Here is a 12,864-nt window from a genome sequence, read left to right on the forward strand (position 1 = left end):
GGGATCTTGCCCCAAGGTCACCACTTCCTTAATCTCTTTAACTCCTTGAACACAGGATTTAGCTCATTTCTACTTCCTGGTGTCCCTCTAATATTTGAACCACATATTTTGCATTTTTCCTTTCTCAGTTTGCTTCTTTTTTTTTTTTTTAAATCAAAGCGTTCTTCATAAGAGTGAACTTTAGTAACCACACAACAGAATTTATGCCATGTTGTTCTGAGACTTCCTTTGTCAAAGCAATTAATAAATCTCTTCACCTTAGGCCTCAAGCAGACTATTCAGACAATGGCAAAAAGCAGCCATATTCTTCACCAAAATATCACAAGAACAGTCTTTAGGCCACATATGAAAATTCTCTGCCACTCAAACTTTTTGGGCCAGCAGGCCTACTCAGTTTAAATCCCCTTAGCAGTACCACCTTCCATATTCCTACTAGAATTGTCCATTAAGCCCCACTTTAAGAATTCCACTGCTTCCCAAATCCAAAGTCCTAAAATCTACATTTCTCCAAACAAAAACATGGTCTGGCCTATCACAGCAACACCCCAGTCTCTGGTACCAACTTCTGTCTTAGGGTTTGCATTGCTGTGAAGAGACACCATAGCCAAGGCAACTCTTATAAAGGACAACATCTAATTGGGACTGGCTTACAGGTTCAGAGGTTCAGTCCATTGTCATGAAGGTGGGAGCATGGCAGCACCCAAGCAGGCACTGGACAGAAGGAGCTAAGAGTTGTACATCTTCATCCAAAGGAAGCTAGGAGCAGACTGTCTCCTACATGGCTAGAAGGGGAGGAGGTCTCAAAGCCCACCCCCACAGAGACACACTTCCTCCAGCAAAGCCACGCCCACTCCAACAAGGCCACACCTCCCTGGGCCAAGCATATTCAAATCACCACAAGTGGCTATAGAGACTTGAAAAACACAAGCTAAATAGGGCAAGACCATTTCTTCAGTATCCCAGAGAAATGCAGATTTGATTCAGGCAAGAAAGAAGTGGAGGACTACATGTGCCAAGACAGCAAGGTATGAACATCACCCCTAGCCTGCACTGAAAGTCAGGCACAGTGTGCTAGGACAGTGTGTAGACCCAACGTGGGAGACAAGGGGCTTAAGCTTGATTCCCTAAGACAGGAGACTATTCAAAGGAAATGACCTGACAAGATCTGTTGAGACACAGGCCACAGCTCAGGCATGGAGGCAGAGCTGAGGAGCCAAGTGACTCACTGATACAGATGGTGTCCAACGGGGTTGTTTCTTAGAAACGCTGTACTGGACTGTAAATAGTGCCTGCTGAGTGTTAGCCTCTGACTTGAAACCTAAATTGCCCTCATACTTATCAATGCAGCACCTTTAGACCAAATGCGAGCTCTATGATCAACCCCAGCTCGGCTTTCTGTTGTAATTTATTTATTTATAAAATACAGTCTCACCGGGCGTGGTGTCGCATGCCTTTAATCCCAGCACTCGGGAGGCAGAGGCAGGCGGATTTCTGAGTTCGAGGCCAGCCTGGTCTACAAAGTGAGCTCAGGCAAAGACACCAAGCCTGATCACCCGAGCTTGATCCCTGGAACCAACGTGGTTGAAGGAGAGAACTGATTTCCCCAAGCTATCCTCTGACCTCTACACATATGCCCCTGCTAACAAGAAATAAGCAAATAAATTCAATGCACACCTTTTTTTTAAAAAAGATTTATTTATGTATATGAGTACAATGTTGCTATCTTCAGACACACCAGAAGAGGGCATCAGATCTCATTAAGGATGGTTGTGAGCCACCATGTGGTTGCTGGGAATTGAACTCAGGACCTCTGGAAGAGCAATCAGTGCTCTTAAATGCTGAAGCATCACTCCAGCCCCACACTTTTTTTTTTTTTAAAGACAAGGGCTAGAGAGATGGCTCAGTGGTTAAGGGCACCAACTGCTCTTCTAGAGGACCCGGGTTCAAGTCCCAGCACCCACATGGCAGCCCCCAACTCTCTGTAACTCCAGCTCCGGGGGAGCCATGGCACCAGGCATGCATGTGGTGCACATCCTTGTGTATACACATAAATAAAAGTAAAATAAATAAATATTTACATGGCAGCTTATCTCCATTATCAAATGGAACATGGTGTGTATGTTCTAATTTTTTCCCCTCGTTTTTAGTGTTCGTTTTATTTAGTGTACAAAAGAAGGGACTTCATTCTGAATTTTTTTTTTAAGATTTTTTTTTAAGTGATGGGATGTTGTGCCTGCAGGCATGTCTGTGTCCCATGTGTGCATGCCTGGTACCCACAGAGGGTATTGGACCTTCAAGAGCTAGAGTCACAAACAGCTATGAACTACCACGTGTGTGATAGGAATTTAACTCAGGTCACTAGAAGAGTAGCCAGCGCTCCTAGCCGTCTCTCCAGCCACCGACACTTGTGTACATATACGCTGTGTACACATATGCACTTTGTTCGTATCTGCTCCCATATGATACTCCTCCACTCCTCATTCCCACTGGCCCCCACCTCCACCCCCAATAATCTCCTTTCTGCCTTCAAGTTCTTTACATATATGTATTGTTAAATCTAAATTCCGCACACGAGAGAAAACTTAATATTTTATCTCCCCGACCCCCGTCACCCTCTACTTCTCTCCTCTCTCCTCGGAATCTTTGCTTCTTCCACAAAGTCCCCTTCTGCCATCTCTTCTTCCCTATCACCGGCAGCACAGTGGACTAGCACCCGCATGTGGGGGATAACGCAAACCAGGAGATCAGCAGGCCACAGGAGTTTCCGGCTTGCAGTCTTATGGGAATGCCATTGTCCGTACATCTTTGACCAGAACGGCGCTAAGTGGTGCGTGCTGTTGTGAGGCTGAGCTTGTAGAATCCCAGTTCCAAGGGCACCTCCACATTACAGGGTCTAACAGGAGTCAGCTGCATGTTAACTAACAGGAAGGAAAGAGATGCCAAGACCAGCTTGGAGACGGTTTCTGAGAGAAGGGGTGTTTGAGAGCGGTGAAACAAACAACTTGAAGTTAAACTGTGGGTCCAAGCTGGCGGCCCATGTTCTGTTCAAGATGGCTCCCTGCACAGCCCTCTGTAGATAGCTCTGGACTGTGTAGTCTGCTTGAGATAGCTTTTCAGATCTCTCCCTCTCTCTCTCTCTCTCTCTCTCTCTCTCTCTCTCTCTCTCTCTCTCTCTCTCTCTCTGTGTGTGTGTGTGTGTGTGTGTGTGTGTGTGTGTGTGTGTTGTGTGCTTGGCTCTGCTCTAAACAGCTTTTTCTTGCTATTCTAAAAAACTCTCTGGTTGAGAAAGCTAGCTTTCTCAAGGCAGCTCTCTCTGATAGTAGAAATTCTAAAAGCTCTCTGGAAAGCTTTCTGACTAAAGTCAGAAAAGTTGCTATAAAATATTCTTGGATCTTCCAACCAAGTCAGAAATCCTGTTAGAAAATTTCTAAAAATAATTCTTGGGTTTTCCAATCAAAATCAGAAAGCTAGAAGAAGATCTGAAAGAGTTGTGCCTGTTCTTCCGCCTTCTCTGGGTAGCGCCTAGAAAGCATTCTAAAAGAGCCACGTCAGCTCTCTCAGGAATTCTTGGGATTTCTGACTATGAAATACTGTTAGAAAAAAATTCTAAAAGAGCTGTGTTCGCTCTCCATGAAATTTCTAACTAATATCAGAAATCCTGTTTATTTAAAAACAAAAACAAACCAAAAAATAAACCTCTTGACGAGCTGTTTACTCTCCAGAGCTTTCTAGACATCTAAGCTCTTGATAGAAAAAAAAAAAAAATTCTAAAAGAACTGCTATCACTTTCTGCTCACTGATCTCAGGCAGATCCAAAGTCCAGGTTTTTATTTACATACCAATTCAGTTATTTATTCCCATCCCCTCTCGACCGTCTAGGAACCAACACTCCGAGACCTTAGCCCGTTGACTCAGGAAGAGACAGCAAGCACAAGCACAGACAATAAAGCAGCTGGGTGGGACCCTGCCCTGGAATTCCCATTATGACCCTGCCTGGACCTAAATTCGATCTGTCCTAGGCTGACCTTGAACTCAGGAATCTGCCTGTCATTCTATCTTCTGACTAGCCGGCTCATAGTGTAGCTGCCTTTGTCCCTTAGATCTGTGAAATTCCTTATACAATTCATCTTGCATCCTTATATTTTTGCATAGTTGAGACATTATATATTTTTGAGCTCATGTATTTAAAGTTCTTTTCCACAGTCTTAATGGCTGCCTAGAGGGTCCCAGCGTTTAAAGACATCGGCCACACCTTTGGCTCCCTCGTGCTGTCTCTGATTATCACGGAGTCATTAACCTTAACAGGGAAGACATTCCTCAGAGGAACTTGAAAGTATGTCCATTATTGTACAAACAAGCCTGATGCCCACAGCAGCCACGGACACTCGTGGAGGCTCAAGCCCTGTTGGCCCTGTCCCAGGGGCAGGAGTCATGCCATTCCACCCCAACCAAGGCCATGCGGGACTCTGCAAAGAGAGCTCCTGGCCAAACTGTCTCCACCCACTGCTCCTCCTCACCCACAGTGAGCAATGCTTTCTACAGAGATGAGCTACAATGTTAGGATTTCGGATGTGTGAGGAATGAGAGAAAAACAAACAATTCTCCCATAGTGTAACAATTGTTCACGTGTTGCCTAATATCCTATAAGATTTTTTAGAGAGACTTAAAGGATGTCACACTGGGCAATGATGGAGCATGCTTTTAATCCCAGCACTTGGGAGGCAGAGGCAGGCAGATCTCTGAGTTTGAGACCAGCCTTGTCTACAGAGTGAGTTACAGGACAGCCAGGGCTACACAGAGAAACCCTGTCTCAAAAAAAACAAAACAAAACAACCAAAAACAAAAAAACCGATGTTACATAGTCACACTATTCCAATGTATTGTATACACCCTAAGACACAGCTGTTAATGTGTGCTGAAAATGGCCCTGTCTTTGATGGAAAATATTTTTAAATTTTCTCCTCTTTTTTTCACACACTTAAAATCTTTTATGATCCTTCAAACAAACCAAAACCAAGTGGAAAATAGGGGGATTTTAAACGTGTTATCCCAAGACAAATAAATGCCTGTGGGCCCAGAAATATTTGAGACTGGTGTTAGCTCTCATGTGAGCTTTCTATTCATAAAAGTTAGACAGTCCTGAGGCAACTACTTGGATACCTTGGCAAGAAAAAAAAATGCCAACAAGATAGGTGGCAAAAATGGATAACAGAGCCCGTTTAGAGTCAAGTGGAGCAGCGCTTGAATAGAGACTGCTTTGCTTGGAGCTCAAACAACCAAAGGGAAGGGGCAAACTCAAAGGAGGTCCTTCGATAAGGGACTTGCCTTTGCCTGTGGACAAGACCATCCCTGTTCTAAGAGGAATGCTGGGTGTCTCAGCAATTCTTCTTCCTGCTGATGGAGTTTCACATTGAGACACTTCTCCAGCAGAGCCGTGCTCCAGCCTCAACATCCTCAAGCTATAACGTAGGAGGTGGCGCACACACACCTCACATGAGCTTCCTTTCTGACTTTTTGTTTCTTCCTGTTGTTTTGTTTTGTTAACTTTTTAAGACAAGGTTCTATGTAAGCAAGCTAGGGTGACCTGGAACACCCCTGTAGCGGAGTATGACTTTGAATTCTGGATCCTCCTGCCTCCAACCTCCTGAGTTTGGGGGGACCACATGTGTGCACTACCATGCCTGAGGTTCAAACCCAGAGCTCCGTGCACGTTAAGCATGCACTCGACCTGCTGAGCCCTCTGAATACCACAAAGGAACATATTCTCTATTAAACGTAGTATACTGTCCCAACTCCTGTTGATAAATTTTGTAGAGCCAAGTAACACTGAATAAATATGTGAAAAATAAATAGATATGAACCTCGGTGTATTTTATACTACGTAACTAAATTTTTAATATGAATTTAAAATCATGTGTTTATTATGGTTATATATTTTTTAAAATGAAGAATCGCTGTCTATAAAATGTGAACAATTTGTGTCTAAATGAGGGAAAAGAAGAGAACCTCAGATATGCAGATGGGATTTGTTCCATTTCTCTAGAGCATCCGGACCCAGGAGCTGCCTCCGCTGCTGTCTGGTTGTTCACTCTGGGTCAGTCTCTCTGCTCTCATTGCTTGAGGTTGTTATTCACTACAAGAGCTGTTTCTGGAATGGCAGGTTGGCACGGGGAACAAGGGCTCGCCCGTATTTGTTACAAACCCACAGCGTCTATGTCCTTTGTCCCCACAGGAGGATGTATGCACATGAAGTGTCCTCAGCCCCAGTGCAAGCTGGAGTGGTGCTGGAACTGTGGCTGTGAGTGGAACCGAGCCTGCATGGGAGATCACTGGTTTGACGTGTAGAGAGAGATGTCACTTGGCCCTGGACGCACAACCTCAAGGGAAACTCCGAAGATTCCTACCTTCCTTAGCCATTTCTTCTTCTCGATGCATATAAGCACATAAATGCGCACACACAAACACAGGCTGCAGATTACAGAAGCAGCCCCTAGATCCTTTCCAGGGCACCCACAGAAAACCACAGCACCCGCTGGCCCCAGGGGGAGGAGGCACTTTCAGCCTCTGGCTCACTCGAATGTCAGAGCTTAGATGAGGGTGCACCTTTGGTTTGGATTCTGTAGAAGCCATGAGTGAGGTGGGAAGTGTTTTCCAGGGTTGTTGCCACGCCCTGGGTAAGTAACACCTCTGAGGATTCTCAGAAGCACACTTGAGATCTGAGGAACGCTGCTCTCATGTAGTAATCATCTATTCCCAAAGGGCCCCCTGCAGTAGTCAAAACTATTTGTTTATCCCCCCAAATCCTATCTTTACAAATGGTGCTGATGAGATTACAACCCCTCTGTGTACTAATCAGCTTATCAACCAAGTGAGAACCTAGGAAAGCTAATTGGATGGCAGACTGCTTAAATCGCAGGGAGGACTCAGAAGCCAAACCTACTTCCGTTCGTTTCATTATCTGCAACTTTAGAAAGAAATGATCTTTTTTTCCCCCTGAAAAGATAACAAAGTCTGCAATTTGGTTTGGAGTATTCCTACTGCAGCCTGGAAGTTTAGCTTCACTGTGAATTTAACAGAGAAAGTGCCTATAAAGGGGGCGTTTTTAAGAGACAATCCCATGATGCTGCGCCAATGCTAACAACAGGGTCAAGAAACACAATGTTTATAGAAGGAGCATCCCTCGACCATCTGAATGAGAGTATGCCTGACCCCTTCCACCACAAGTGGGGACACCTCTGCATATCTGCTCCCTCCTCTGCTGTTAAGCCCCAGGGAGCCCCATCCACCCAGTGGTCCTACAGACAGGGCAATACACACACACCAAGATAGCCTTCAGATCAACATGCATCACACTCAAGTGTTAATCTTTCAAGGTTTTCTTTTCTTTTTCCTGTTTTTTATTTGTTTTGCTTTTGCTTTTTTTTTTTTTTTTTTTTTGGTGGTGGTGGGGCTACCAAACTTGAGGCCTAGAGCTAAAAATCATATAGAAATGATGTTATCTTGTGGTGTGAGGAAAGGCCAGCTGGCCTAAGTTCACACTTTTGTCCCAGTGGCCCTAGACTCCACCCAGCCAGCTCCCAAAATGAAAAGACCACCTGTCAAGCAGCAGTCAGGAGTCTGATGTCACCCATCACTATTTTTTTTCCATCATTGTGCTTGCCTCTGCCTCCTTCCACACCCGTGTGACGTAATCGCATTGGGAAGCCAGGACAATGTTTGCTGTTCTGCTTTGGGTAAAGGGACTCCCTGAAGCTCTGTGGCTCTCCAGTATGGTCCCTTTTCCTTCCTAACAGATGCATATGTTTTCTTCAGAATACAATAGTGATTCTTAAAATAACCCAAAAGACAGGCATCCACAGTGTGTGAGCATGAATCACAGCCTGCATTGTGTGAGTGTGAATAGTGGGATAAAAGTGGATGTCAGAAGAGTGGAAATCAAACCTCTGCAAAGCAATCTTTCTCTTTCTGTGAAGTGTATTAAGAAATACCTGAAGTCTGTGTGTGTGGTGGTACCCAGACTGTCAATCAATAAAGACCCAGACTGTCAATGAAAGAATCAAAAGCGTGTTTGTACCTATCCTTGGGATTGCATTTCTGATCAATTTTGGAGATGTGGGAGGGAAGATGGGCCGCATTTCTCTGTGACCTCTCATATGTGTTTATAGAAGGGGCATCTCTGGATCATCTAAACGAGAACTTGGAAGCATCAGCCACTGGGGGGGGGGGGGAATTGGTCTCTTTTCTTTCCATAATTAACCTTGGGGGCTCTGCTCTCCTAATTATCAGTATTTCAAAACAAGATCTCATTCTGAAACCTAGCAGTCACTTTCTTGCCTTGCTCACAGACTTGCCCAGATAAGTGTTAACAAGGGAAACTGGGTCTGGAGAGTCTGGAGAGATGACTTAGAGGTTAAGAGCACTTGCTGCTTTGGCAGAGGACCAGAGTTCAGCTTGAAAGTACCCAGAGGGTAGCTTGCAACTGCCTAAAACTCCCATTCCAGGGAATTTGATGCCCTCTTCTTATTTCTATGGGCTCCTTCAGGCGCATGGTACTCAGGCAGGTGGGTTTGAGCACGCGAGCACGCGTGCACGCGAAAACACACACACACACACACACACTATAGATGATAGATAGATAGATAGATAGATAGATAGATAGATAGATAGATAGATAGATAGATATTTTGAAGAGAGACAGGAAGACGCTTGGGTCCAGGGAGATGGCCTAATACAGTAATGTGGTTACTCTAAGGGTTATGAGGACGAGAGTTCAGTCTTCCAGAACCCAAATAAAAAAGCAGATGTTTCAACACACACCTATAATCCTAGCACTGGGAGACAGAGATGGGGCATCCCTGGGGCTCACTGACTAGAGTTACTGACTTGATGAGCTCCAGGTTCAGTGAGAGACCTTGCCTCAAAACAAAACAAAACAACAAAAAAGGAGAGAGAGAGAGAGAGAGAGAGAGAGAGAGAGAGAGAGAGGGGAAGAGAGAGAAAGAAAGGAAGGAAGGAAGAAAGAAAGAAAAGAAGGAAGGAAGGAAGAAAAAGGAGGAAAGAGACAGAAACAGACAGATAGACAGACAGACAGACAGACAGACCAACCTAAGTGGACAACAGAAAACTCAGCATCAACCTCTGGCCTCCCCATGAATGTGCATCTGTGCATCACACACATTCAAACTAAAACATCAAGATTGGTTGTGCTGACCTCATGCTGCTCTGTGTGTTTATTGGGCACGTCCCTCATTGTTGCTGGCAAAAGCAACTTAAGGGAGAAAGCGTTCATTTTGGCTCACTGTTTGAAGAGTCTGATGGTTAAAGATGACTGTCAACTATACGGGACTTAGCACCACCTAGGTTCATTCCTGTTGGGAGGTTCAAGATTGGGTTAAGTGAGAAGTCACACCTAATTGTGGGCAGAACCTTCCGTGGCCGTGGCCAGAAAAAGCGAGCTGAGCACAGCATTCTGCCTCAGGTTCCTCCTGCCAAGCCTTTTCCACCATGATGAATACATACTCAAGACTGTGAGCCAGAACGAGTTCCCACAATCCCCTTCTTTAAGTTGCTTTTGTTAGGTATTTTGTTACAACATTTAAGAAAAGTAACCAACATGGCTAGGTCTCTGGCATCTAGGCTGACCGGTAGCAGACATGGGAGAGTGTTGATGTTCAGCCAGCTTCCTCCTTTCCGGCTTTACCTTGGTCTGGAACTCCAGTTTACCGGATGGTCTTGCCCACATTTGGGGTGGGTCTCTTTTCCTTAGTTACGCATTTTGGAAACATCCTCACAGACATGCCCTAAGGTGTACCTCCACTGTGATTACAAATCTGATCAAGTTGACACGAAGATGAATCTCAGAGCTAGGAGTGTGGACCCTGGGTCTTCTGAGGAACATCACGTGGCTGTGCCTGACCCATCTCAGTGTGTCTTTCTGGAGCAACCTGAAGAGACCATCTCTGGCTATCTGCCAGGCCAGCAGTGTGCTGAGGACCCCATTGGAGCCAGAATCCTGAGAAAACCCTGCATTCTGAGAAAATGAAAAAAAGGTGAAACCCACCAGACACCCAGGACCTCCACAGAGCAAAGGCTGCAACAAAGGCACGGGCATGTGTGATCGCTGTGTGTGTCAGAGCTCTGTGCATTCCCTTTACAAAGGTAAGGCTGGTTAGGGTAAAAAGTCTTGCTTTTTCATTTCTGTGACTTTATTCCAGAGGGGCCCTGAGCAAGTTGGACAAAGGTTTCTCTGGCTCTGACCTACATCCCACTCAGATCTAAGGACACGGGTGATGTCACCTCTACTTCACAAAGCCTGCACCTGGTGGCACTGCTGTTTGCTCCCAGCAGGTGGGTTATGTCCCCACAATTCTTGGTTCTGAATTTCAAACTCAGGAATGAATCAGATGACATATTTGAAGAGATGCTTTTTAGCATCAAGTTATTCAGTATATTTCCAATAAAAGCCTATGCCTACATTGTTCTTTTATTATAAAAATAATTATCCTGTTATTTGTGTTCATTATAGAAGCATAAAGAAAAAAATATAATTTTTCATCTTATTTTTACTTCGTGCCAGGCCAATGAGAGGGTTCAATGGTTAAAGGTGCTTGCCACCAAACATGATAGCTTGAAAGAGAACTGACTCCCAAAAGCTGTCCCCACACATGCACACATGTCCCCTCACCTCCACACATGCACCATGAGACATGCACAAAATTAATTTTAAAAACCGCAAGTGATTTATTTGATGAGAATCTCCCTAGGCACGGGGCGATCGATCAACCCATCACTCCCTTGCAGCCCAGCTGATGAAGAGGCCCATGGCTCCCATACAGATGCATCCTGCAGGGCTTATCCATTCAGAAAATATCCACAGCAGCCCTGGCAAGCCCCAGATTCTCCCCAGGGACCTGCCACGTGGTATCTGGGAATCCCTGAATCCCCACATGCTCTTCTCCGTTAGCACCCAGCTTTGTCTCCAGCGCCATCTCTCACGCGGACATTAAGCTGTTCTGATACCACAGATTCCCAAGGATTTATGTCCACCCTGTCCTCATCTGCTCCAGCTTACCCGCCCCAGGTTTGGCACTTTCTCTGTTGGCATTTGATGGCCTGCCCCCCCACCCCACCCCACCCCACCCTCCGGGAGGCCTCACTAAGCACAGTTAGCGGCTGCCCCAGCTCCCTTCACCTCTCTCCCCCTCCCTCATCTCTAAACAAGCCCCGCATTTGATTTGCTTGGCCTGTTTTTCTAGTGCTGACAAGGTTTGTTGAGCTTATGGGTTGGATAGGTGTCTAGAGGACAGCTAGGGCCTTCTCTCTCTCTCTCTCTCTCTCTCTCTCTCTCTCTCTCTCTCTCTCTCTCACACACACACACACACACACACACACACACACATTCTACCCACCTTGTGACTGTGCACAGTCACATGACACCTTGCCCCCTATGCAAGTAAAGCCATAGTCTCCAGCTGCCTCCAGCTGCCTCCAGCTGCCTCCAGGCACATACACTTAGAAAAACTCTCCTTGTCTGGCTTCCCACCCAGTGTACTAGGTGACACGTTTGTTCCTTCCCCTCATTCTGCAACCCACACAGCCTCGGTCACCGTGAGTCTCCTAGCTGATGAGGCTCAAACATAATGTCAACAACAGCAGAAGCATGGGCACTGTTCTTGGGTTGAGGAAGGTTCCATGGCAGGAGTGAGTCCCCTGCCTATTCACTGGGCTCGGTCAGCACCCCATGTGTGGATGGCCTGCCTATGACTATTGCATCCTGTCCCTGACTCTTACACCAGTGGGGGAGGCTGCTTAGGAAATAATGCTCACAGAGCTGGCCATGACCATACAGGGAGCCATACTGGCCTGGAGAATCTCCAGAAAGAGTATTAGCAAGTCAAGAAGCCTGGCGATCTGGCGAAAAATGAAGACTTGGAGCCAGGTCAGCACATTGTTCTGTAAAGCACCACAAAATAAATGATTTGGCCTTTGTAAAGCCATAAAGTTTTATTCAACTACTGTGCTCTGGCTAGGGAGTTTGTCTGTGTGTGTGTGTGTGTGTGTGTGTGTGTGTGTGTGTGCGTGCATATGTGTGTGTATGTGTGTTCACATGTGTATGTGTGTACATGTATGCATGTTCATGTGTGCATGCATGTGTGTATATGTGTGCATGTGTGTGCACACATGTGGATATGCATGTGTGTGTACATATGAATGTGCATGTATGCATGTGTGTATGCCTGTGGAGGGGGTAGGTGCATGTGTGCATGTGTTTGCTTATGGAAGTAAGAGGACAGTTTCCTTCCTATCCCAGGCACTGACTACCTTCTTTGAGACAAGGCTCTCTCATTTGCCTGAAACCTCCTAAGTAGAGCCAAGTTGGCTGGCTGTAGACCTGCAGGAGTCCACCTGTCTCTGCTGTCCCAGTGCTGGGACAACAAGAGCTTCCTGTGAGGCTCTAACTTTCATATATGCATTCTGCAGCTAGATCTCAGATCCTAATGTTTGTGAGATGAAAAATTCACTGACTGAGCCATCTCCCCAGGCCCTCTGAGGACTGGCTTTGCAAAACAAATCAGCCATAGATGATACACACGGTGTGTCTTCCTGGCTGTGTTCCACTGAAAAGATCTTAACAAGGATAGGTGGTAGCCAAGGTTGTCAAAGTCAGGCAGCTCAGATTCCAGCAACCAGAAATGGGCTGGATATGGAACTCCATGGTAGAGCCGTTACCTAGAGAGCACAAGGTGCCAAATTTTACTGCTATCCAAGGGAAAATTAAAACAATAGATAGTAACTCCAAAACTTAACAAATTCAGATATGAAGTCATATGTGGGAAGCCACATACACCATTGCAGGATGGCACT

The 12,864-nt window shown here is 45.7% G+C and overlaps 1 protein-coding gene across 5 annotated transcripts in view; it reads left to right on the forward strand.

Annotated features, from left to right (window-relative positions):
• The window catches only part of Prkn (parkin RBR E3 ubiquitin protein ligase), a 1,223,012-nt gene extending 1,214,950 nt beyond the window's left edge, over window positions 1-8,062 (forward strand). For 4 of the 5 annotated variants that reach the window (XM_006523336.3, XM_006523339.3, XM_006523337.3 and 1 more), the window contains one exon: window positions 6,233-8,062. In XM_006523336.3, coding sequence (XP_006523399.1) covers window positions 6,233-6,345 — 113 coding nt within the window. In that variant the 3' untranslated portion in view covers window positions 6,346-8,062. The remainder of the gene's footprint in view (window positions 1-6,232) is intronic. The other variant, NM_016694.4, reaches the window with a different exon arrangement.
• The last annotated feature ends 4,802 nt before the right edge of the window (window positions 8,063-12,864 follow it).

This window comes from Mus musculus, chromosome 17, assembly GCF_000001635.26.
Source record: "Mus musculus strain C57BL/6J chromosome 17, GRCm38.p6 C57BL/6J".
Classification (NCBI taxonomy): domain Eukaryota; kingdom Metazoa; phylum Chordata; class Mammalia; order Rodentia; family Muridae; genus Mus; species Mus musculus.